This window comes from Lotus japonicus, chromosome 2 (genome assembly GCF_012489685.1).
Source record: "Lotus japonicus ecotype B-129 chromosome 2, LjGifu_v1.2".
In the NCBI taxonomy this organism is placed as follows: Eukaryota; Viridiplantae; Streptophyta; class Magnoliopsida; order Fabales; family Fabaceae; genus Lotus; species Lotus japonicus.
In genome coordinates, this window is record NC_080042.1 from 78,291,237 (window position 1) to 78,316,256 (window position 25,020).

The 25,020-nt window shown below is 36.8% G+C and overlaps 5 protein-coding genes across 15 annotated transcripts; 1 reads left to right on the plus strand and 4 right to left on the minus strand.

Annotated features, from left to right (window-relative positions):
• Positions 1 to 102: 102 nt before the first annotated feature.
• LOC130739882 (uncharacterized) lies at positions 103 to 8,493 on the minus strand. Of its 7 annotated transcripts, none has more exons than XM_057592342.1 (13): positions 8,258 to 8,484; positions 7,536 to 7,731; positions 6,677 to 7,425; positions 6,323 to 6,611; positions 5,610 to 5,687; positions 4,974 to 5,497; positions 3,513 to 4,142; positions 3,211 to 3,365; positions 2,056 to 2,228; positions 1,838 to 1,971; positions 1,341 to 1,675; positions 1,146 to 1,249; positions 103 to 600 (listed from the first exon to the last, which is right to left on the minus strand). In XM_057592342.1, the coding sequence occupies exons 4-13, from the start codon at positions 6,570 to 6,572 to the stop codon at positions 524 to 526; spliced, it is 2,460 nt and encodes an 819-aa protein (XP_057448325.1). In that variant the 5' UTR covers positions 6,573 to 6,611; positions 6,677 to 7,425; positions 7,536 to 7,731; positions 8,258 to 8,484; the 3' UTR covers positions 103 to 523. The 7 variants fall into 7 exon arrangements, with proteins under 7 accessions (XP_057448325.1, XP_057448328.1, XP_057448327.1 ...); XM_057592345.1 differs by having other exon boundaries at positions 6,677 to 6,803; positions 7,094 to 7,731; XM_057592344.1 differs by having other exon boundaries at positions 6,677 to 7,592.
• Positions 7,070 to 7,578, minus strand: LOC130737073 (uncharacterized). The gene is made up of 2 exons (XM_057588843.1): positions 7,494 to 7,578; positions 7,070 to 7,425 (listed from the first exon to the last, which is right to left on the minus strand). Exons 1-2 carry the CDS (start codon positions 7,576 to 7,578, stop codon positions 7,070 to 7,072), a joined length of 441 nt encoding a protein of 146 aa, XP_057444826.1.
• Positions 8,494 to 9,133: 640 nt separating the features above from the next.
• LOC130739885 (protein TWIN LOV 1) lies at positions 9,134 to 13,028 on the plus strand. Of its 5 annotated transcripts, none has more exons than XM_057592352.1 (7): positions 9,134 to 10,065; positions 10,380 to 10,525; positions 10,686 to 10,761; positions 10,879 to 10,958; positions 11,067 to 11,122; positions 11,208 to 11,274; positions 12,673 to 13,028. In XM_057592352.1, the coding sequence occupies exons 1-7, from the start codon at positions 9,486 to 9,488 to the stop codon at positions 12,820 to 12,822; spliced, it is 1,155 nt and encodes a 384-aa protein (XP_057448335.1). In that variant the 5' UTR covers positions 9,134 to 9,485; the 3' UTR covers positions 12,823 to 13,028. The 5 variants fall into 5 exon arrangements, 3 of the variants coding, with proteins under 3 accessions (XP_057448335.1, XP_057448333.1, XP_057448334.1); XR_009019967.1 differs by having other exon boundaries at positions 9,135 to 10,065; positions 10,380 to 10,587; positions 10,697 to 10,761; positions 11,067 to 11,102; positions 12,673 to 12,757; XR_009019968.1 differs by having other exon boundaries at positions 9,135 to 10,065; positions 10,380 to 10,587; positions 10,697 to 10,761; ... (1 more) ...; positions 11,211 to 11,274; positions 12,673 to 12,757.
• A 316-nt stretch (positions 13,029 to 13,344) lies between these two features.
• On the minus strand, positions 13,345 to 15,238 carry LOC130739884 (aldehyde oxidase GLOX-like). The gene has a single exon (XM_057592349.1). The coding sequence runs from the start codon at positions 15,225 to 15,227 to the stop codon at positions 13,536 to 13,538; it is 1,692 nt and encodes a 563-aa protein (XP_057448332.1). The 5' UTR covers positions 15,228 to 15,238; the 3' UTR covers positions 13,345 to 13,535.
• Positions 15,239 to 16,848: 1,610 nt separating this feature from the next.
• Positions 16,849 to 23,028, minus strand: LOC130739883 (protein NRT1/ PTR FAMILY 4.6-like). Its single transcript, XM_057592348.1, has 5 exons — positions 22,870 to 23,028; positions 22,643 to 22,751; positions 22,156 to 22,373; positions 18,606 to 19,037; positions 16,849 to 18,339 (listed from the first exon to the last, which is right to left on the minus strand). Exons 1-5 carry the CDS (start codon positions 23,008 to 23,010, stop codon positions 17,356 to 17,358), a joined length of 1,884 nt encoding a protein of 627 aa, XP_057448331.1. The 5' UTR covers positions 23,011 to 23,028; the 3' UTR covers positions 16,849 to 17,355.
• Between the last annotated feature and the right edge of the window lie 1,992 nt (positions 23,029 to 25,020).

Genomic DNA, 25,020 nt, shown 5'->3' on the forward strand with positions numbered 1-25,020 from the left:
ATATGAACACATGTACTTACTGATAATGAAATATGATGTGTTCATCTTTCTCATTCCATTTCTCTGTCTAAACATAAAAGTATAAAAACCTGAAAATCTAGATGATCAATTGGAAGTGCATTCAATTGCAACTGTCCACTGCAATTTATTAGAGGCACTCTTTGTTCACTCTGAAGGGTTATATAAAAAAACCTATGAAAAATATATTCATCCCTTTCAAGGGGTAAGCCTCTATTTAAGCTCGTGGTATATACAATGCAAAAATGAAGCTATGTTTAACACAAATAAACAATGTCAACTTCATAATTCTAAACCAAGTGTAAGAAGTTGTTACTTTGTGTGCCATTGACACTTGACAGTAAGTCACGAGAGAAATTTTAGAGTCTAAGGATGCAAATTGCCCATTCTGTGCCATTAAAAGTCGTGGAAATTTTTCGAAATTCATGTAAAAGCTAATCATCCATTTTTGTTATATTGCCCCGGAGAAAATGCAGAAGTAAATGCAACCAGGTATACGTCCATCCTACTCAAGTCTCAATCCCTTGGAAATGCAGGGAGTTGCATTTATCTTCAGTGAGCACTCAGGGATAAAAGTAATACCTGTAACACCAGGATGTGAATCTGTGAGAACCTGAGCTGATTGACATTTTGCATCATGAGAAGATGACCATTTGTAAAGAGAAAAACTTTTTCCAGTGACAAATAAAACAGAATGCAAAAAAGTAAACTAAAACTTTGTGTGTATAATTCTCACTTATTAGTGGTGTAATATCTAAGAGTATTTGCTTTCATATGTAAAAACGTAAAGAGATGATGGTGGATACAAATGACTAGTTCTAGGCTGCATAACTAGTAACAAAAAAATGGATCAAACTGGGCACTTGTTACATTAGATGTCACAACTAGGGGAAGCCACCACAAGACCTTATAAAATGAATTGACTAAAAAGTGCATGTTTCAGTCACAACTCACAATGTTATAGTTACACACTTACACTGATGATTGATACTTCAAAAGAACCATGCCAATCATAGAAGCAACATATCATCAGGTAGCAGTTCATTTTCTCGAGAATTTATAGTGACCAAATATTTATTCAGTTAGATGCTCAAACATGCAGTGTTCAAAAGAACAGTGATCTTTACCTTTTTCCTTGACATCAATTTGCAGAGAGTCTAGCGTAATTATGCCATAAGTCAATGGAAGCAGTTCGAGCTTGATAGTGGCTACGGATCGAGGCGGAATACATCTGATGTGCCCCACACATGGTTTTAAATCAGTCAGACCAGTCTAAAGTCTAAAACAATTTACAGAAATGAAAATGAGATCTTATTCATTACCCAAGTGGAACTCTACTCTGCAGCCATAGATGTGTACAACTAGGACCAGAAATAGGAATGCCATCGTCACTCATAGAAACTGCCTGAGCTTCGCCATCATAACTTTGTTTCTCATTTTTATTCATAATAGAAGTGAATCTCTGTCTCCAGGTGGAACCGAGACCTCTTTCACCGTTTACTCTTCCTAAAAAGTCTGCGAGACCAATAAAAGGGCTCATTGGAGTTGCCGGTGAATTCAGAGAAGCCACTGAAGGGGGTAAAGTAAATGATGCAGGAGCAAGCACTGTCAAAGTTAGATCTTCAGATGTCAAATTTGAAGCTTGAAGAGTTAAGATCTGATCAAATTAAATCAGTTATGTTAAACAAACTGTGATTGCAGATAAAAATAAGATAAAAATGATAGAAGTAATTATAGTTGGAACCTAATCAAACCAAAGTAAATGAGCTCCTATGCCAAGCCTTAAAATGAGTTAGAAAACAGATAAACATATATTGACCTGCACAGGAAGTTGGCTATATTTTCCATAAGCTCCTCTTGACTGTCCTGACCTCTCTGATGCAACAGAGATCATGATGTCCCTTGAGGTGCGTGGTCGCCAACTGGTTGGTTGCTTAAAGAACAATCTCGATGCTAGATTAAGAGGGGAGAAACCATAGGAAAAACAATTAACACCCTAACATTCAGTAGATAAGACCAAGGTGGCAAAAAGCCTACCTGTATAATTGCATCGACATGACACCATAATAGCATACTGATCAATACTAAATTTTGGTTTTTTATTTCCAGATTGCAACTTTGACAATTGGGAACTTCTATTATCCTGAACTTGAAGACCCTTCAACGTTGAAGGTGCTGGTTTAAGGATAAAAGAATGCTCTTCACCTCTCCTGTAATCAGAAACTTTCAATAAGATGAAGCATATTATTAGAGCTAATAACCGAAACCTAAATCCAAATTTTTACTGGGTATATTAAATTATCTTGCCTTATTTTCCTAACATTTAATCAGATCGATATCAACAGAAAAAAGATACAACCTCAAGAATTCAAGTAAAGACATATTTTTTGTCAAAAAAAAATGATTCTCCAAGGTTATTTTTGGATTGTTCATATTTGTGCATAATACACCTCATTATTCACTAGTAACTCACAAGAACATGATATGCAATTCTACAACAAGAAAATATTTTACAATTTCCTTAAAAAATCATGATGAGACTTTTTTTAGTACATTAAAAACTTATCTAAGAAATTATAGTTTCTTAGCTAAACCATCAGCATTATACACACTAACTCTAATATTTGACTTGCCCTATTCCAATTAAATCTAAATCATGTGGTTTATCCACTAAACTTGTCCATTTTAATGCTTATATGGTACAGTAGGAATAGCAACTAAAGCCATCAAGAATAATCACTTTCCAGTATGAGAAAGTGCCTTAAAAAAATGGGAGAACGTTGACCAGTAAATAATCGGTAGAAATTATTTTACAATTTTGAACTTTCTGTCAAATGGCTGAATGCTAATATGAGAAAGTGCCTTAAAAAATGGGAGAATGTTGACCAGTAAATAAGCTCATTTAGATAAAACTATATATCACCATGTAAGGTTTTCTAGTTTCTCACATGCATATTGAACCCATATGACAATGTACTTGTCTCCCTCACCTTCCATCATGAAACCACCCACCGCCCTCTTTTGCAGGGTTTGTTTTAACCTTTAACCTGTTTCGAGGGCAGGGGGTGTCCCTCAGCACAAGCATGTGAAACTCAAATACTGAATAGCCAGGTATCAGCATAGTATGATAATATCAGATGAGTAACGATAGATATTAGGAACAATTTTAAGATGTTTATTCAGGAAAATAACCTGAGGGCTAGATTTGGAAAAGAATGATCATTTCCAGCTTCAACACATGAAAGCGGCAATGATGACTGTGTTCCATTTTTTGCAGACTCCTCAAAAACAATATTTATGGCATCTATAAATATCACAATATCTGGAGCATGTGCAGGAGCAACGTTCTGGAGAACAACTTAAGAACTTTTAATAAAAGCAGAACAAACAAAAAGCAGAAAGGCCCTAAAGAGAAGCATGGCAAAATAATGTACAATAATAGACATTAAAAAAGAGTTGTCAAACAATTTGATCCATGGCATCATAGTTCAAACCTTTATCTGAACACACAAAATATCCTCTGAATTGAAGTCAGCAGCAAAAGAATGAATCTCTACAGGTTGTATTATTTCAACTTTCCTTCTCCACTTTTTTCCAGGTGTATAGATGCCTTCTAACCCACAACAAACAGAAAATCTGTCTCTCTCCAATGAGACACCTCGAAAAGATAGTAGTTCTTCCACCCCAGTTTTTTTCCATAAATATTTCTTAGATGAGTTTCGATCGCGATCCTCAAGATCAAAACTTGGCTTAGAACTCACTGCTTTAACAGGAGCATTTGGAGTGGTGGTAGTTTGGGGTAATGATGACATGGAGTAACTTCTGAAATTGCCAAAGGAGAATAACTGAGAGCCGGATGATGCTGGAAAATTGGACCTCTGAGAGGTGCTACTAATCCCTGAATTTGAAGTTAAATGTGAAGGAGATAGGGGGCGTGTAAGAGGTTTCCCATTATCCAATGGAAGTATCCAATTTAACAGCTCTGCGTATGGATCCTGATTTGTATAAACTGCATCCACCTGGCTGTCAGGAGACAACATTCTCTCCTGACACTTCTCAAATTGAAGAATTTCTATACAAGGATCTTTAAGAGAAGTAACATCAACGTTCACTTGTAAAAGAACCTGAATCCTTCCAAATAGGAAAATGCAATTAGATCAGTAATAAGAGTAATAAAGATTACCAATCATCATAATTAAGAAGGTTTTGCATATTGAAGGATTAAAAGACCTCAAGAGTCAAAATGAAGTTATATAGAAAGCATATCTTGATCAACTAGTGTTTTGCCATCAAATTTTCATGAATGCCTTCAGAGGCATTAAAGAGAAAAGGAAAACACCACTAAAAAAGTTAAAAATTAAACAAATGCAAAAAAATCTATAAAAAATAAAAAAGAAACCAAGGTGATAGCAGGCAAAGCCAAGTCAAAACCCCCATTATAACAGATGTAGCCAAGAAATCCCATTGATGATGTGATTATATAAGTAAATATACTACCTATAGCAGATAATGCTGTTTTGTAAACTCACTGCACAATCTCATCCAAAGGCACTAAGACTATATATTTTTACTAAAAGATTCACCATGAGTTTCACTAACACTAAGAGGTTGAAAAAGAGATTTGGACTGCAGTATCGCATGTCTTGGTTCTCTAAGACCATTTCTAGTCTCACACAATGACAAAGATGTCTTGGATATTCTAATCCAAGATCTTGACAAGACACAAATGTTGTTGTGTGCATGGAAAAATAATGTGGGCCCTGAATAGAGATCCTCCTTGAATTGGACTTGGACATTATATCGATCTTAAATTCAAATGACAAAGAGTACCCCATATGACGAGGGAACTTTTAGATCCAAAGTCCAAACTGACAAACATCTGTCTCTCTTTACCAATTTTAGATAAAGTCAAAACTTGATCATAGTTTCCAAAGTTCTAAGGCAATGGCACATACCACGATGTCTCCATTAGGTAAAGCAAAACACTTGGCAGAATTTCTCGCTGCTCCACCAGAAATAGTTCCATCGAAATTCCCTCGATCAATGACTGCACTTGTAGGAGTTAATGCAGCCTCTTTAGTTTTAATTATTGGGGCCTTTTGACTATTTTCTTCAGAAGAGTTTGAAAACCTTTCTGAAGAAATTCTTTTTGACCAAAGAGGCTCATCGGAGTCAGAAATCCTCACGAAGAAGTGGGAATTTTCAAACTTTTGCAACAATAATGCAGTTTTTCTTTTATGAACTTCCGTCTGAAGACGGGATTCAACATCAGAAATATCTTCCAGCTTCTCTTCGCCACTGGTACTCAGTTCCCCTTCTCCAGATACTGAATTAATTCTGTTTTCAGTGTTTCCATTTTCTTTCTCAGGGCTTTGACCTGTGCCATTTGCACTCGCCATAGCGGAAACTTTAAACGGAGTAATCATCTTTGTATCCTGCTTAGATGCAGACAAGCATGCCAAGATATGAACTTGTTCACCTGAATTACAGGTATCAATTAGGTCCGCTCAACTTTTTGTGAAAGTCAGCTGACCAAATCACACATGCCAAAACTGAAATTAACATATTTAAAGACCAAAACAACCTATTACCAGGAAGAAGAAAGGGTCGATCAAGAGTGCGCAGGGACTGTATTTCTGGCACATGATTCCAATTTTCAGGAAGTTCCTCTACAAAAAGAAATTTAAGAATTAGGTGTGTAGAGCAATCACGCCCATAATATCACATTACACATATAAGAGCTCACATAAAAGAAATCGTTTTGCTTATGTTAAATGAGACCTCATATAACATCACATATAACACCACTGAATTAAGAACCGACAGAAACCATGTAGTGAATATAAAGTTCATCTGTGCGCTAAGCATATAACAATCAAAATTAACAAATTCCTTTCACAAAAAAGTAATTTGTATAATTTGTTTCTTCTAGTAACAATACAAAATTTGAAAAACTATAGCACCTAGAAGAAAAGCAAAACACTATGAAAAGCAGAAAACGGTGACAATATCCTCACGCGTAAATCTTTTGACACTATACAGTTTAATGCTTATATTGTATCCTGTTTACAGTACTTTCAACCCTATGCAACTACTACATTGCATAATACAATTTAAAGCTTATATTGTATCCTGTTTATAGCACTTTCAACCCTATGCAACTACTATACATTGCATAATGCAATTTAATGTATGTATAATAAGATCAAACAGATATTATATCCGAATTCTAATGTACCGCGAACGAATCAAGAAGAAATGTAACAACAGGAAAAATGACTGCGGAAATTAATATAGTACATACTATATGGAATGGTGATCCATCCTTCATCTTCAGCAACATCCACATGCTTATCAACCCCAATCGGCAATTCATCTTTTGGATTCACGGCGCAATCAATCTTAGCACCGTTTGGCACATACGGATCATCGGTCATGAGAGCCTCGAAAGAGGATCCAGCAGATGCAGATCGGTGATGCACATCGCCGCGAGGTTTCGGAACTGGCGAACGTTCTGAGTACACACTCGCTGTAGACCGCATCAGAAAATTCATCGCGCCACCACCGGGAAATTAACAGAAACAGAAAATTGTCTGCGAAGTGAAACGATTCAGTTATTGAGTGAAGAGAAATAGAGAATAGAGAATTGAATGGTTACCTGTGTGGTGAAGGATCGGAGAGAAGAAAGCGAGAGCGATGAAGTGGAGATGCAATGTTGCAGTTGCGAATTGTGATCAGTTTGAATGTTCCTTCATTCTCACACTCGGACTCTGCGTTCGCATCCTCTGCTGCCCCAAAGGCCAAAATGATTGAGTAACGTAAGTCAAAAATGAGAAAATGCCCCCACAAATTTTTGTTGTTCTCTAAATCTCTTTTAAATACTTTATATATTGTTTGTTTGTATAAAAATATGGATGTTATTTTTATTATTTATCCCTATTAATTTTTTTTATATGTATCATGTGACATGTATGTGTATTTTGCCCTCATAACTAATAAATCTTAGATATTTTTTGGTACATCGGAAAATAAAACGAAACAAGGAAATGAACTACAAGGCTAACAAGTCCATAACCAAGATGGGACAAAGCTGAGGAGGCGGCGCCTCAAGACAAGTGTAAGTGCACTGGAGTCCAGACCCCAGACCAGCAAGATAATCAGCAACTTCATTAGCATCCCGAGAGATATGCATAAGCTCGACATCCCAATCACGATCCAAAAGAAGCCGGATATCAAGAAGATCCGACGCCATAGCATGAAATTGGTACCTCTCATCAACTAGGGCCTGGACTAATTCAATACAATCCACTTCACACACTGCACTCCTCATGTTGACATCCCACATCAGAATTAAACCCAACTTTAAAGCCTCAACTTCAGCTTTAAATGGATCACCTTCAATGGAACCTGTGTAAAAACCATTAACCCACGCATGAGTAGCATCCTTTACAAGACCCCCATGCCCATATGCATACCTTGCTGGTCGCAAGCTCCATCCGTGTTGAGTTTCAGCTTACCGGAAGGAGGCAAGCTCCAACGTGCTACCGCTGTATGCCCCATGGGGCTAGCAAGATCTGAAGATATGTGACTGTGAGACCACTTCCTACTTTTTCTTTTTTTAAAGAGACCAGTTCCCACCATATTGTGAAAGTGAATTTACTGGCCATATTAATTCTACGAAACAACATGATAAGTTTTCAAAAGCATCCAATGCTGAAAAACAATAGAACACAGCATACATCAACATGAGTCCTCAACCCAAACTGTATAAACAAATATAACAGTACTTCACTACTTATTGCTTAGAACACAATTAGAACAACAACATAAAAGAGCAACAAGTCAACAACACATTGCTTCAATCAATATACCAAATAGTCAGCATACTTAATTCCACAGGTTAATCACAACATAATCAACAGATCAAACTTCAAACTTCAATTAAACACAATCAACAGCTCAAATAGTTAGCATACTTCAAATTCTTCAAGTTAATCACATACATAATTAAATGATCAAACTTTTTTTTGGGTACAGTGCAAGAAAAGAAAAGAAAACAAAGGCGTCACTGATGCAACTCCCAAACTTAATTAAACACATAAAATTTATCAGTATTCAACCGTTTCTATTCTATATTCTTCTTCTTGAGTGGAATTTGAGACCAGGACAATGTTTTGAACATAGGCTGACATGTAGGTATATTAATTAAGGCCATATACAATAATTTACAAATAGTTACCTTGGTAAATGAACCTGCAAAGAGTGAGAAAGAAGTCTTAGTCACTCACGTTGGGTGGTGGTAGATGAGAGGAAACCCTGATCAAACACTTAGTGAGTCACTCATAGTGGTGAATGAACACATTAGGTTTGACTCTACTGGGTATGCACCCCTTTCAAAAAATTAGAACACAAAGTGTGCAAATCAACCAATTGAAATTATATCGACATAAACATACGTCTCAAGTAAATACAACTACATTAAATATTAAATGGAGAGTTTTATAGCTACAATGATTCTAACAGGTTGGAACATAATATCCTGACTATACCTTGTTAAAAAAAAACAAGCTCCAATGATTAGGACTATCTCCCCCACTGGCCACTACAGTCCAAACACTACACGCCCAGCCACGTGTATGATGAAATGCCCAGCCTATCCATTATCTCAATTAAAAAATACGCAGAAAATTAAAACTAATTAAATGGTGATTCGGATTGGATAAGAACAGAGTAAGCGCCAGCACGGAATTTGCTGTAGTTTTCTTGGATTGTCTTACTACTGCGATATCAAAAGTCCTGTACATTTGTGACAGTAACTCCAAGATCCAAATAGCATCATTATCTTACACTAACCCAATTAACAAGTCTTAAAAACGTGCAAGCAAGAAATTCACATTTCTGAATTAAGTAAAATTGATAAACTTTACTTAATAAAAGGGTAGCATCAAACAACATGCAATATAATAAATAGTTGCATTCCTTAAACACTTCGTTCATAGTTCGATTATCGAGGGACGATGTATATAAAGAAACGTGATCTCATAGTCTCGAATGACGTTGATGCTAGAATCCGCATCATATATATTTTTATGAAAAAAAATATTGAAATTTGTGTGACTACGGTTTGCTGCGTAGTTGGGAATTTCTTCCTCTCTCATCTTTGTCCCTTTGGTAGTGACAGTGTGTCTTCTCTTGTCTTTGGGTTCATAAAATCAAACCACACAAACACACACAAAGCGTGAATGATTCTTCATCCTTCACAATTCACCACCACAACTTGAACCAGATATTATTTTTCCTCCATTTTCTTCATCTTCGTTACGCATGCTAACACAGTAGCAAGAGTTTCATACCCCTGTGTTTCAACCCTGTTTTGCATAGCAGCATAGAGAGGCAAAGGCAAGTTCACATGGGATTGGGAACAACCCCAAGGAGGAGAACGATCCACGGTGGTTGCTACTACGCTCATGACGACGGAGTTCGAAGATTCCAAGCTTCTTGCGGTGGAGAGTTCCTTCGACAACCGTTACTCCCGCCACGCGCGCGAGTCGCTCGACGAATTGACTGATACAAGTTTCACCATCACCGACCCTTCCGTCTCCGGCCACCCAATCGTCTTCGCCAGCCTCGGCTTCCTCAAGATGACCGGGTTCTCGCGGGATGAGGTTGTTGGCAGAGGCGGGGGGATGTTCCAGGGGCCGGGAACCTGTAGAAGGTCGGTGATGGCGATTCGTGAGGCCGTAAGGGAAGAGAAGGAGGCTCAGGTCGTTTTGTTGAATTACCGCAAGGATGGCACGCCGTTTTGGATGCTGCTTCTTGTGTGTCCGGTTTTCAGTGCGAGCTCCGGTGGTGTTGTTCACTTTGTCGCCGTTCAGGTGCCGCTTCACCGCCGGAGACACGGGGATTTTCCCGGAGGAGGAGGTGGGGGGTTTTCACAGGTGCATGATTTTGTGTTCCGGTGTTGTCGGAAGGAAGTGTGCTCTGATTCTTTGGCTGAACTTGGTCGTGTTTCTTCCCTCAATCAAGTGTTGGAGAATGATGTCACGGGTTTGTTTGTTTCTTTGTTTTCAGTTTCCCGCATAGAATTGAATTGAATGCTTCATGTTCATGGTTTGTTTAGTACCCTGTTTTGGTAGTTACACACTTATAGGGAATTAAATTACTAGTTACAACTTGAATTGATTGGTTAATTGATTAATTAACTATAGATGAATGGTTTTTGTTTATCAAGTTTCATTATGTGACACTCCCAGATTATATAGCTCCTTAAGGGGCTCTTGCTGAGTGTGATTGTTTATTTTGTACTGGTGGTTTGGGTTTTCTATATTGTAGGTGCTGATTTTTAGCTTCATGGCATGCAGAGTTGGAGAGTGAAGAGCCATGTGAGGCAAGTGATGTTGAGAAGAGTAGAGCTGTGACTGCCTTGGACAACATCTTTTCTGTGCTGACCTACTATAGCGAGTCCGTGGGCAGATTGGTGTGTAGAAAGAGATGCAGCGTTCCCGACGTGGGTGTTTTTAGCTCATCCTTGATTATTTCTCTTGGTAGAATCAAACAAAGCTTTGTATTGTGAGTTATTTGAAAAAGTCTAGTTATCTTACTTCAGCATGATCTTAATGCCCTTTGTAGACCCTTAATTTGTTATATGTTGTTTGTTTGAATTTGAGTTTCCTCGCAGAACTAATCCGAATTTGCCAGACATGCCTATAGTCTACGCCAGTGATGCCTTCTTGAAATTGACAGGTTCTAAAACCCTTTCCTTGAACAAACTAATAATACCCTTGTGATAGTTTAAAGCAAATTTGATGGCATCTGAGGTTAACTCGAGTTATGTTTTCTATTACCCTGTATCTTGAATAGGTTATGCAAGAGATGAAGTATTGGGCCGCAACTGCAGATTTTTAGGAGGAACAGATACTGATACCACAACTTTACATCTGGTAATACATTTTTTCTTATCATAGTTCTTCAATATTTGTCTTATAAATTGCCAATTTAGATTATTGGTAATGGACCATCTGGTTCTGTCATTTCCTTTTTGCTTACAGATTCGGGAAAGCATTAAAACTGAACAACCATGCACAGTACGTATTTTGAATTACAGGTTAATACTTTCATTGAATTCACTTGTCTGTACTGCCAAAGCTGTGATTTTTTGGATGTGCTGAATCAATTTACTGCATTACTAGCAGGAAAGATAAAAGCTCATTTTGGAATCTTCTTCACATGTCACCTGTTCGTGAGGCTTCTGGCAAGGTAATCTTGACGAGCTATTTATTAGTTAAACTATGGAACTCAAATGTCTCTTTTATTTTCCATTTCTATCAGACATTTGTTTTTGCTCCTTCTGATTGGGCATGGGAATTTATAAAATAATCAAACCTGAATATGATCTTCATTGTGCATCTTTGGCAATTAGAAGACTTCTTTTCTTTTGGCTGCTTTGACAGTTTATTGATATTTCAATCAGTCAGGTCCTAATGCACAACTTTATTAAAATTTATAGAAATCGTTATGTTACTTAAGTTATTGAAGTATCTGTTTTATGAATATAAATTGTGAAGCTTCTCATATTCTTTGTTGGTTTAAGCAAGTGATTTACTAGTACACTGTACAAGGGCTGGGGAAGCTAATAATTCATAGTTGATGTGTCGTTGACATCATTTTACCATGGTAGTAGGCAGTAGCTATTATTTCTTGGCTAGGTTGTTAAGAAGGTAATGATCATTATAGTTACTAACTGATCCTATTTTCTTGTTGTTACCAGTTGTGATTTAGGATCTCCTCCTCCAGCCCTACTTTTTTTCCCTAAATGATCAAGTCAGCTAATTTTTAAAAGTCACCATTTATTCAGATTGGCTAAACGGTTATCATGGCTGTGATTATTGTGTAATTTATTAAGGCGTATCATCCGATACAAACCTTTTAATGCATAGAACTATAGATTATCAGTTGGAAATTAGAGTTGATGTAATCTGATTGCTCAAGTGTTATGGTGAAGAGTAATAGCTTCAATTGACAAATTGTAGACAATAGCTTAGTATATATTTATCATAATTCTTTCCTAATTAGATATTTTGGATATTTTTTATGTTCCATTGAAGTGCAAGGTAACAATTTTACATGTCAACCTTTGGTCATTTGTTTACCTAATTGGTATCTGGATTTTTACCCTCTCCTTTTATCTGTGATTAAGGATGAAAAATTCAGAGTCTTGCCTCCTCCCATCCTATTTATTCTCTTCAGAAGTGACTGAGTAGTCCAGGCTTTGAAGTTTGAGTTACTAATTGTCATAAGTTAATTGGCTAACTTCGTTTTCACATGAATGTAGTCCTCACTTCTATGTCTGTATGGGTCTATGCTGATTTAAGTTTGTCACGGATCCAGAACATGTATTTAGGGAAGAGCCCCTTCTGCATCTTATGAGGGTTTTACTTGTGTATCCATCATGTGATGGTCCTCCACATTTATGTGCCTTGAATTTGATGAGTTATTTACCATTGCTACTTCCATACCAGTTAAACTGCAAATCATAGTGCAAAGTGAAAACTACTTTATAATGCCTTCTTTCTGGTGAAACTTTTGGTAAAAGAATTGTCAGTGAACTACTTCTACTTCTTATACTCACTACTGATGAATTCTCTGTTTGTCCAGGTAGCATACTTTGTGGGAGTTCAAATAGAAGACGAATATAAAAACGAAGATAGACCGTGTCGAAACCCTGATAGGAGGCAGCTTAGCGTGGTTGGTGTGGTCAAGGTTGCGGTGAGGAGTTCATCAATGACTGCAGGAACGTCCAAATAGGATAACTCACGGTGGATTCATCGCCTTCAATATATAGTTTCTAAATATTATCTTCTAAAAAAATGTTTACACATTCGGAAAACTATCCATCTCAACTGGTGATTGTTGAGATGATAGAAATGTGAAAAATTGATGTCAAAAAAATGAACAATGGTCAATTACAAGAACACATTCTGCGTTTGACGTCTAAAGTTATATTTTACTCAGCTACATTTTGTAATCAATTAAAGTTTGGAATTGACTTTTCTAATATGACAGGTTACTTAAATTGGTAAAATAAACCATTTTAACTATCTATTAAATATTAAAAAATTAATGGTTGAAATTGTTGGTATATTGGAGAACCAGACATACTTTCCAGTCAGTGAAAGAGCAAACAATCCAAGCACATACAAAATGGGTTAAAATATGATATAGTTTAGATCAAGAATCCAGAGTTTAGGCTTAGTTTGTATGAGAATGTAAAAGTGCAAAATAGGATTCACCCAAAGTACTTACTAATTGATAACTTACAAAATGGGATATCACTAATGAAATGAAAAAAGGAATTTAAAGAATGTACAACAATTGATGCCAAAAGAATAGTGTCTGAAACCTATTTTTTTGGTTCCAAAATTCAAACCCACCCCTCTTTCATGTTTTGGGCTCAAACCAAAGTTTTGTTTGCATTCCAAAACCATAAACCCAAAAAAAAAACCAAAGCTATCCATCACTCATCTAACCTGAACCCAGACCGAAACACTTGGAATTCCAGCGTGGACAATATAAAGCATGTAGTACCCAGGTGGGGCCACCGTGAGAGATGGTGGCCCACGCACCGTAACCTTGTAAGAAGACGGCGCCACCTCATCCACCGCCACAACATCCAACACCACCACCCGCTGGTTCATAGCAAACGAGTGCGTCGTGAACGACGGCGCCACCAGGGTCACACTGACCCCTGGAACCGCACGGTAATCCCGCAATGAGAACGTCACGGCAAACAAGCCACCATACGGCGCCGTATTGTTCACCGCCTCCACCGCAATAATCGAAGGCCGCAGCGGCTCCGATTCAGGCTCAAAATAATCCGGGTAGTACACGTCCAAGCTCAATTCAGTCGGGTACGGGCCCCGAAAATCGTAAACCCGGTGTGGGTTGCTGCCACCTACTAACACCCTTCCATCTGGCAACAGCACCGCCGCGGAATGATACATTCTCGGAGTGTTCGCCGGAGATAGAAGCTGGAACCTCTGTAACGGGTCAGGCAAACCGGGTCTGTATAGAACCGGGTAAAAAACCGGGTTCGCCGCGTTTTCCCACCCTGCGGTACCATTTGCTGCGCCGTTCAAGATCATCACGTTCCCTGTAGGCAGCAAGATCATATCGGGCATTACCCGAGGAATGGGCATGGTTTCCATTACCCATCCGGGTTTCGGGTCGGAGACCCGAATCCTCCCGCACGTTCTGGAGGCTTCAAGAAACACTCTGAACCTTCTGGCCAAGGTGAACACGCCGGGGTAAGCGCCGCCGCAGATCATCACCTCGGCGACGGGTAAACGGGTCCTGTCTGGTCCGAACCCGGTGAGGTTCAATGGAAGCAAAACGGATGACCCGGTGCTGGGGTAGTTTCTTTTCTCGATCCCCGGCATGATTGGATACTCCCGGAGGATTCTGTGGCGGTTGTAGTCGAAGAGGACGGAGCGGCGGTTGGCGAAGATGAAGAGGTTGCCGTCGGGTAAGAGATGCAAGAACGGGTAAAGATTGTTCTCTTCACCCGGGTTCGGGTCACGCGTGAGGCGCAAGAATCGGAGGTAGTGAAACGACGCCGTGTCGCGAGTGGGGACGAATTCGTAGGTGAAGGCGTTGCGTCCTCCGACGACGATGATTCTTCCGTCGGGGAGGATTTGGTTGGAGGCGTACCAGCGAGGGGAGGTGAGATTCTGGGGGAGTTCGAGCCAGTCGCAGAGGTTGTGTTGTGGGCAGGGGGTGAAGGTGCGGAGCTTGTGGTAGCCGTCGTTGAAGCCGCCGGTTTGGAGGAGGGTGCCGTCGGGGGTGAGGGCGCCGGAGGAGCACCATGCGTCGGTTTGGATGGTGAGAGGGCGGAAAGTGTTGGTGGTGAGGTCGTAGAGGACGGAGTGGGCGGTGCAGTCGAGCTTGAGGGCCATGTCACGGGGGTTGAAGCGGCAGCGGCCGTTGGAGAGGGAGATGTTGGATGGGCCGAAGTCGGTGCGGTCGAAGATGACCACCTTGTTGTCGTTCATGACCTGCATGTGCATGGCTGAGATGCCTATGCTGCGTTGTAGCTGAACCCAGTGCCCCCCTGTGCTGCTGCATGTTGTGGTGATGCAGAACAGCAAGAAGGTGATCATGGTGAAGAAGAGAGAAGAAGAGGCATTGTTCTTGATCTTGAACAATGACGCCATGGTTAGTTTGGTTCTTGGTTCTTCTCTGTTTTGCCAAACAAGATGGACAAAAATTTATTGCATGTGTAATACAAGGGGTGTACAGTGTACTTTATTTATATAGGCTTGTATCAATGTATTGTATGGATTTATTAGGAAAAGCCTAGTTTGGGGACGTTAGGTAAGATTGTTACCACTTGGTCTGTTAATGAATGGAAGGGTGAATTTATGAAAGGATGATGTTAATAAATGAGCATGGCAGGCATGTATATATACAGTTTACACTTTACAAGTAGGGGTGGAAAGTGAGTTAATTATGATTTCTGAGAGAGTACAAATGTACAATGTGTGTGGGGTTAAAAAGGTGGGATGAGGAGTGAGTGAGCGAGCATGCAAGCAGGGACAGTATTGTGTGAGGTCAACTAATTACTTGCAAGTGTAGCTGCTTGCAGTCTCTGACTGCTGGGTGAGGTGTGTGGTTTTTACTTTTGGGTGTTTGTTGCAGCAATTGACACACTTCAATTGGAAATGTGGACGGTGGGGGCTGTCAAAATGTTTATGACTAGCCTGGACCCAATTTAGAAATGAAACACAGCTTACACTACTACGTTCAATGCATCAGATCTGTCGCAGATAGTGAACTGTGTATAACATTTATGATTCATGGGTACTCCATTGGCCACACCGTTTCTGTATAGACCACCATTGTAGACATGCATTGGATATACCTGGACACCTATAAAAAATGACATAAATGGTTTCAATGCAAAGGTTGATTTCCCCTCCAAATTTTCCTCATACTCTTTTTTATTTGTCTTATCCAATATATTTTCACAGTTGATGGTTATGAAACTAATTCATTGTTCCACGATCAACTTTGTTGCTATAAGAATGTTTAAATTTCTTAGACGTACTTGTTGTCTTGATTTGTTTTTTTTTCCCTATCTTCCTTACCAAAGCAAGAGAAACCCTTCAAATCACAAAGATCATTATCGATCTTATGATCCCCAATTATGCAAGCAAGATTAAGAGTTCGCTGGTAATGATGTTTGAAGGCAATAGAGGTGCGTTTTTCTGAAAGCCACAATGTATTGCTCCAAGAAAAAACATGTAATTTTGCACATTCGTTTGAATCACCACGTACATTACATTTTGCCCAAAATATCACCACAGCTTTCTTAGCAATCTTCCTTGTCTAATTAACCATACTTTCTTGAAAGGATTGAATTGTTATTGGGGAAATCTCCAATGCTTTTGCATCATTATGTTAACAATAGTACGTAATACAAAGAAAGAAGGGAGAGGGAAAAAGAGAGAACGTGAAACGGCTAGGGTTACATTGTGAATATTCAGGTTCTAATTGAAAGCTACAGAATAAATATAAATAGGCAATAAGCAAAAGGCTAAAGACTTAACTACCCTTAGACCTAAATAATACAATACGCATAATATAATATAACACATTAATCTCCAATTTCCTAATGTTCTCTACCAAATTCTGTGTGGCTCTTTTTTCCTATTCCTCACTTATCTGCATTTATATTATGTGCTGCTTCTACATCAAACCATTTTTATAGTAGAACAAAACCATATGATTCTCAGAACACTAAAAAAATAAGGGTTTTGTTGCAATCAAGAAAAGTGACCGCAAAATTACATGACTTTTACTTAATATCTCAACCTAAGGGCAAATATTGCCGTGCATGCCAAATTGCCAATAGAGCATGAATGGATAGGCAAATCATCCCAAATGCTACAATTTGGATAAAAACCATTTGCTCACACTGATAGTAAATAGAAGATCTACATAATCGAACCTACCTCACGGGTTAAACAATCTCATTCTAAATGGATCAATAACATTTATGATAAGAAGTTAGGAATTGCACTATTTTTTACTTGAATATTTATAGATGACACTATTGATCCAACTAGAATATAGTTGTAATCACATGAGGGAAGTTAGACACTTCATTTTTCTTCTGTTTTTCTATTCTGTTATTCTTGTATGTGCATGATATCTCTATACTATCTCTACGGAGGAAAATGCTGATGCGCCCTTTTGAAGAATGGCTTGGAAATACTTTGACCAATGAACCCTTAAACTAAGGTGCACATATAGACTGTTTGAAAAACTCCCACAATTGCTTCACTCATTAGCAGTACCTCTCCCTCTATATTTATACCTAGCCGCCCAATACAGGTAATGTAGGAAGTTCAACCCACTCAGCAAACACATGAGCCAATAGAACCTCTCTAGGTGATAGTGGTTAAGGTTGGCACCAGATAGCCATGGTTTGTGGGAGCCTTTACCAGTGACACTGTTTACTATTGATACAATGGCTGAACTTAGGTAGTACCCGATTGCCAAAGAGGCCCATGAAAGTGATGTGGCCAAAGATCTCATCCTTATTGGTGCTTCTGAGAAGAAAAACTCCAACAACCCAGCCAAGGTGAAAAGATCAGCAGAGCCAAGGAATAAGTACTGAAAAGCAATCCAAAGGAATGAGATAGGTAGTGGTTTGGTAGCATCATCAACTAGGCCTGAGTGAGTGGCCACCCTTTTCCTTTTCACTTCAACAACAGCAGCCACAGCCATGGCAACTATAGAGAGTACTAATCCAATTCCAATCCTTTGGAGATGACTGATGCCCATTTCTGATTTCGTCGTTCTCCGAGCATAAGGGATAATAACATGGTCATATATTGGTGCTAGGATCATGATAAAGAGCACTGGGAAAACTGGTAAAGAAGCCGGTGGCACCTTGAGGGAACCCAATTTGGTGTTCATTGTAGCAGCTTGTTCAACAGAGAATGTGGACAACTGAGCCAAGCAACAGTTCAGCATAATGGTGCAGGCAAATACAGGCAGTACCTTCAATACTATCTTGACATCTTCAACTTGTTGTACAGTGCATTCTAATGACGAAAATACTGGCTTGTTTGCAGCTGCTCCATTAAGGAATTTGAGGGACTCTGATGGGGTTTCAGCTGATGTGCTTGCTTTGTTAGTTTCTTCCACTGATTCTTTTCTACCTGAGTGTGGATCAGAAGGGCTTGACACCATATTCACAACAGCATTGCTAGAGTTTTTATTGGTGCAGCAGCAATTCAGTATAGCAGCAATAAGAACCTGCTCAATTTTAAAAGAGGTAGTACAAATCATACTAAATTAGTCAAAGAGCGATAAATCATAGGAAATAGAATGGGAAATAGGAGGTTATTTATGACTATGCGCATGTTGAAAATCATTCTACAATTGATTCTAAAGCCAAAATTCAATTATAGGGAGAAGCTTCAGTGAGCGACTTATGGGGTATCATAATTGATTATGAGGAAATAGAAGTTGCTCCGAACATGATATAAGCTATGGAAAATGCAGGGGGCTTATAAAGTTACCTTTGAAATGGTTGTGAGGGGGCTTCCTGAAGGGATCTTGTTCCTGTAAGTAGTAGAGCCTGCCAAGAACAATGGGATGGATACAAATATGGTAATTGTAGATATTGCAAAACCCCATTCCCATCCTTTGTTGTCTTCAACCCACACCACAAGAGTAACAGCAATAAGGGCACCACATGATAGGCAGAACACAAAGTAGTTGAAGAAGGTTGATCTCTGCTTTCTTCCAGTTGGGGTGCTTTCATCAAACTGCTCACCACCATGTGCTGGCAATGATCCTTTGATTCCTCCAACTCCAAGAGCCACCAGATAGAGGCCAGCAAACAACATTGCTGCTTTTCCACCATTAACTTCCTGACATATGGTGCCTTCATCACATTGTGGTGGCTTTAGTGAAGGTGAACGAGCTTGTATGGTGAGTACAATCAAACCCTGCATAAAAAAAATAATCCAAATTACTTAGTCATGTCACCTTTTTCCTGCTAGATAAAACCAGCTACATGAATCAGTAAAATTTACTGTGTTTAATCCAAAAAACCACTTTCCAAAGAAGTCATTCAATTCTAGAGGCTAATAGTCATAAACATATTTTGGTCAATGGTCATACAATACTCTAAAAAAAGGCTATATAGTAGGGCTTAACTGGGTCCAGGACTAAACCCACTAAGTCCCAAATTTATTCCAATATACGGTGCAATCAAATCTTATGTCTAATAAAAAATTGCAAGAAGCTAATTAATTGGTAGGCACCAATAGTTTTTTTTTTGTCAATAGGGCACCAATGGTTGAATGGCAACACACACAGATATTTCATTGATTGCATAGGTGAGAGGGCTTTGTAAAAAAGCGGGCCTAAACTGGGCCCAATATTCAACCCACCAATACCAAAGTTTGTTCCTATAGATGGGTCCAACCTTGATTTAGAACTACAAACTACAATGAAAATATCAAGTGGTGGGTACCAATATGTGGATGGCAATACATGTGGATATTTGTATTGATTGCACATGTGACACTTAACCTTCTTTTTCTCCCTGTTTTTGGTCAGAAATGAAAGCTAACCAATAAAATATCACAAATTTAGGCCGTGGATAACTAGATATGCTTTTGTTGGATTACACATAATAATAAGACAGTGTGGCTACCATTCCTCACATCTTGACCAATCAATAATAAACGACTTGTTCTACATAGAAAAAGTGTAAACCAGCATCAGGGTCCAAGGCCACGTGTCATCAGGGTTATATGGACTTCTTATATAATCCACCATTATTAAGTGTTACTTATGAAACGTCACTGAGATATTGGCCAAAGTTATTATAGTACTTATTAGTAGATTGCAAGGGGTGGTAATGATTGATGATGATGGATCACCAAAATGACAACCACACACGTGGTTCATGAACTTAATTTTTCCCAAAACTATATAGGAACTTGCCATTTATGCTCTTGAAATTAACCTTCTAGAATATTAGAATATATGGATTTATAAAATAAACCCATTTTTAGAATGAAACTCAGACAAGTTCAATAAGAAGTTCTTTCACCACATGATCACTATAGGGACCACCCAATGCTAAGGGTTGATGGCATAACTTATGCCTACTTAACTAAACTTGACAAGATATATAAACCAATGAATAAAGAAAATTTTGGATCAATTTCTTTGAGCAATAACATCACTAGTTGACTTATCTCCTATTTATTTATCTCCTCTCCCTCTCAAACATAATCACTGGAAGAAGAAATGTCAGAAAAACAATTTAATTATATGGATAAATTATCAAAAGCTATGGTTGTGATTGACTATAATTAAATTAAGACTTAAGAGACAAGGAAAGGGGGGGAAATATAGCTAAGAAAGTGATCAGGTCCTAGTTGGGGCTAGATTTGAGGAACTAATAAAATGACAGAAGACAATGCACTAAAATAAACGGATTCTAGGCCCTTGTGGAAATTAAATACGTTGATAAAAAATAATATGTGGGCCCCTTGAATTTGATAAATTAAGGATGCTCGTAATAGATTTCTTAGGATAATGATAAAATTAAAAATATTTATCTGCAAAATATAATTATTTTTTAACTGAAATAGTAAAACAAACATAAACTATAATATGTTTAATACAAATACTCGTTAATACTTGAAATATCTATTAAATTTTTCCATCACGGTTGTGATGTCTATTCTCACTCATGTGACACCGAAACTTATCTGAAAAAGACAAAATCTTCATCCACCAACATTATTTTATCTCCCCCACTCCATTAAGCGAAAAGGAGAAAGTCGACAGTCATTAACAGCCATATTATGTGCCCCTCCCATTTAAGTGATGTTGGGTAGATGCTGATCACAAGAAATAGTATATAATTATGTATATATCATATCATGCATCACTTTACTCCCCTGAGCTAATCTATAATATCTTCCATCGCTTCAGGAAAGATAGCGTGTTAAAGATTATCATATCATAGAATTTTAACAATATTTTAGAAGAAATGTGAGGAGATATAACTATGTAAATGGTTAGTATCATTTATATTTAATGCACTGGGTCTGTTGACTCATAACATTAACATGAATAGTATTTGGTAGTAGATCAAAATAGGACAGAACGTGTGAATAGTGAATAATGATTTACATTTACAGTAAATAAAAAAGAAGTATAAAATTTAAAATAAAATTGAAATAATTTACTAGTTCCTTTAAAAAAGTAGAACTAAAGAGAGTGAATAAAAACGTTATCTTAATTATGTGATTCCATCACAAGATTTGGTTAGAACAAGTGGGAGGATAATGCGGCAAAAGAAAGGGGAATCCCGGTATGTGAAAGTACTTTAAACATCATTTTTCCAATCCTTTGACGTTGCTTCATTTTGATTCAACCCTACCCAAGAAGTTGAAAAAATCTGCAACTGACTCTTAATTGATTCTGATTAATAAGTCAAATCCGAACAATTTTTAGTGATTCTGATTCAGCACTCACCTCTCACAACTCAACAGTTAGATAACGTACTTCTTATTTTTTAAAAAATAAAATGGAGAATAATTTTAAGAATTCAAGTGCAGAATAAAGTTCCAAATTGTTAAAGATTCAAAAAATTGACTCATAAACTTAACACCTTAAGTGTTTAGGTAAATATCTGGTGATGACCAAATATTTAGGTGGTATTTGGTGTTTAAGTAAATTATCCTGCATTTCACTCTTTTAAATCTAACTCCAACAATTAAAAATTAATAATTGATGATATATATATGCTAGATTTCTTGTTTAATGGGAGAATATATGCAGAGCATTAACCAAATCTTTATATGCTATAGCAAGACACTTGTCCTTTAAGCTACCTTATAGTAGTAAATTACTTAACTCCCTTTTCCTTTCGCTACACCTCTTTCAACCCTTCCTATAGACCAAGTCCTATAGCAAGGGAAAAGGGACAAAAACAATATGGGCACTTGGTAATAAAAACTTAAAATTAGAGACTAGAAAAGTTTGAGAAATTCAGAAACTGATCATTCATTGAGATGGTAATTAATGGAGAGAACTTACCAGGAACTCAATAAGTGCACTTATCAGGTAGACATGATAAGAAGTGAAAAATGCATCGGATAAGAAACCACCAAGAAGTGCAAGGAGGAAGGCGGTTCCCATGAAATTAGTGACATTATTGGCAGATTTCGAAGGTGACATGTGCATGTACTGCTTCAAGTACAATACCAAATTGCTGGCATTGGCCAAAAACGCCAAATTTTCCAAAATCTCCACACCTGCACACAAACAACAAAATTATTAATTAAAACAACCAACCTCAGAGTCAGATCCACATATTCATACCTATGTCATCTACACATGTTCTCACGATATGTAAATCAATATTATATTCATATGTGTGAAGATTAATCATTAATTTTTTTATTTTCATGGCAGGATCATCAGTGGACTATTTTAAAAATGGTTTATCAGTGAATTATCATATATGAGTATATGACAGTTAGATATAATATGAAACAAATAATTAATGTGTAATTGGACATACCCAGAACGAAGGAGGCTGCAAGCATGCCTCCATGGCTGCCTCTAAGAGCAGGCCTGCTCCTCCAATCAACATAGCCTTCCCATCTGGTAACTTGGCCTGCTTCTAGTTCCTGCAGATAGATACAATTGTATAATTAGTGAAAATATTAGTTACTAGCTATATAGTACTTTGTGAAAGTAATCAATAGAAAAGGGGAGAGGAGAGAGATAGAGAGAGAGAGAACCCACCATGTTATTGGCTTTGGATTCTGAGAAGGGGTTGAGGGAGAAAAGAAAGATGAGTGGTGAGAGATTTAAAGAGGATCCAGGTACAGCAAGGATGGCTCCTGCTTGGGCAGAATGGTCATCACAAGATACAACGCCATTCATGAACCATCACATTGACTTTTTTTCTCTTCACATTTAAGACATGGTATCTTGTTCGGTCCAAAATATGTTAAAATAACGATAAAATATATTACAACTATAATATTATTATTTTACTATATAATATGATCTTTTAACATTTTGTATGATGTCAGTGTATATATTATTTTCTTATATATTTTTTAATTAGTTACATTAATTATTAATTTTCTTTATGGTGAGAGAACCATAAATTTAAATGATAAACTAAATTATCATGAAAATTATTGGATAAATCAACAGTTGTAATTCTTATCATATGGTTGTAGAATATATCTTATATTATATACTATTTTCGAAATTAAAAAGTGACAACTCTAACAAATATCACTTCATCATTTTATATATATCTATAATTTTTCTCTCATACTCTAATTACTAATTAGATAGTGTCATATTTATATTTTTTGATTTTTTAGTAATTTAACAATTAAATAATTTCATGTTTTTAAAAAATAATTAATGTATAGTATTGCATTTAAGTGTTATTAAAACATTAGAATTTTTTTCAAAAATAATTGTATTTAATGATTGTTAATGACATTAGATTATTACTATCAAATATGCAATAAAATTTTTGATATTAAATAGTTTTAAATAATTGATTTGAAAATTAACTAAAAAGTTTTGTATTTTATCTTTTTGTATATACATCTGGAAGATTAAAATAATTTTGGTATATTGATTCAAAGCATAACAAATTTGAAAAAAATAGAATTAGAATGTAAACTAGGATTAGAATAAAAATTAACTCAAAAAATTTGCAATTTATGTTATTGTATATACATCTCAAACGATTAAAATGGTTTTATTATATTGATTCAAAGCTTAATAAATTAGAAAAAAAATAGAATTATAATGTAACTAGGATTAGACAAAAAAAAAATTAAAATAACGTCGTCATCGTGACTAGGAACAAAAAAATCCATTTTTTAATGATTAATGATTTATAACATAATTTTTCTAATGATTAATGATTTGTAAAGTATCAATGACTTTAAATTAAAAATAAAAGACAAATGTATATTTGCTATCTACTTCACAAAGAAAAATATGTTGCTATCAAGGTATTATAAATACCCAAATACACTAGGGTAGTTAACAAACAAGTTTTTTCACCGGTTTATTTTTTCTATCATTCTTTTGCAATTTGGTTTTTCTATCAATGACTTCTTTGTGTGAAAATATCAAAGAATCCATGTGAAGTATTTGAAACTCATAGCAAAAATCATTCGGCTTTCGTCAATTCCATGTTTAAAGGATCTCAATGTCCCATATATTATGGACATGGTTCTACTTTATGCAAATGTTGTTTTGACACTCTCTTTTATATTTTACTCCCTCCGTTCCTTATTAACTGTCCACTTTGAAGAAAAAAATTTGTTCATATATATATATATATATATATATATATATATATATATATATATATATATATGTCCACTTAGAGTTTCAAGAGATCATTAATTGATGTTTTTCCAATAAATACCCTTACAGAAACAATAAATGAAGAAAGATAAATTACATTTTAAAGGGTGATATTGGAAAACAAATAATACTTTTATGAAAATCAACATAATTAATTGTCTTCCTTAATTTGTGTGAACCTTCTCTTCTTGGACAGATAAATAGGAACGGAGGAAGTATATTTTTTCTTAGCAGAACCGTTTTTACAGTTTTCTCAATTCCTTATATTCTTTTTTCATTTGTTCAGGGTGATAAAAACTTTAAGCTTCTATTGACAATAACGTTGTGAAATATTTCTACAAGATCCGCATGAAGGGAATGTTTATCAATTTCAAAATTTTGGCATAAGTGCAAATACCGGTCAATATAGGACTATATAGCATAATTATAAACTCAATTTTGAAAAGATTACTATCGTAAGGCGTGACAAGCAAACAAGGGCTGAAGATTCTTGTACTTGATGATGAAGGAAAGCCATGTTCAACAACAACGAATGTAATTTACAAA

Bases quoted from the DNA above. Each gene is read 5' to 3' on its own strand.
- LOC130739882 (XM_057592344.1), bottom strand. From the start codon at position 6,572: ATGAATTTTCTGATGCGGTCTACAGCGAGTGTGTACTCAGAACGTTCG. The intron at 4,143-4,973 runs GTATGTGCCATT...GGAAGGATTCAG, and splicing joins TACCTAATGGAGACATCGTG to GTTCTTTTACAAGTGAACGT. The intron at 1,676-1,837 runs GTCAATATATGT...TAATTTGATCAG, and splicing joins ATAGCCAACTTCCTGTGCAG to ATCTTAACTCTTCAAGCTTC.
- LOC130737073 (XM_057588843.1), bottom strand. From the start codon at position 7,578: ATGGGGCATACAGCGGTAGCACGTTGGAGCTTGCCTCCTTCCGGTAAG. The intron at 7,426-7,493 runs GTATGCATATGG...GTTTTTACACAG, and splicing joins TGGAGCTTGCGACCAGCAAG to GTTCCATTGAAGGTGATCCA.
- LOC130739885 (XM_057592350.1), top strand. From the start codon at position 9,486: ATGACGACGGAGTTCGAAGATTCCAAGCTTCTTGCGGTGGAGAGTTCC. The intron at 10,762-10,878 runs GTTCTAAAACCC...TATCTTGAATAG, and splicing joins TGCCTTCTTGAAATTGACAG to GTTATGCAAGAGATGAAGTA. The intron at 11,275-12,672 runs GTAATCTTGACG...CTGTTTGTCCAG, and splicing joins TTCGTGAGGCTTCTGGCAAG to GTAGCATACTTTGTGGGAGT.
- LOC130739884 (XM_057592349.1), bottom strand. From the start codon at position 15,227: ATGGCGTCATTGTTCAAGATCAAGAACAATGCCTCTTCTTCTCTCTTC.
- LOC130739883 (XM_057592348.1), bottom strand. From the start codon at position 23,010: ATGAATGGCGTTGTATCTTGTGATGACCATTCTGCCCAAGCAGGAGCC. The intron at 22,752-22,869 runs GTGGGTTCTCTC...ATCTATCTGCAG, and splicing joins AATCCAAAGCCAATAACATG to GAACTAGAAGCAGGCCAAGT. The intron at 18,340-18,605 runs GTAACTTTATAA...AAAATTGAGCAG, and splicing joins CCCTCACAACCATTTCAAAG to GTTCTTATTGCTGCTATACT.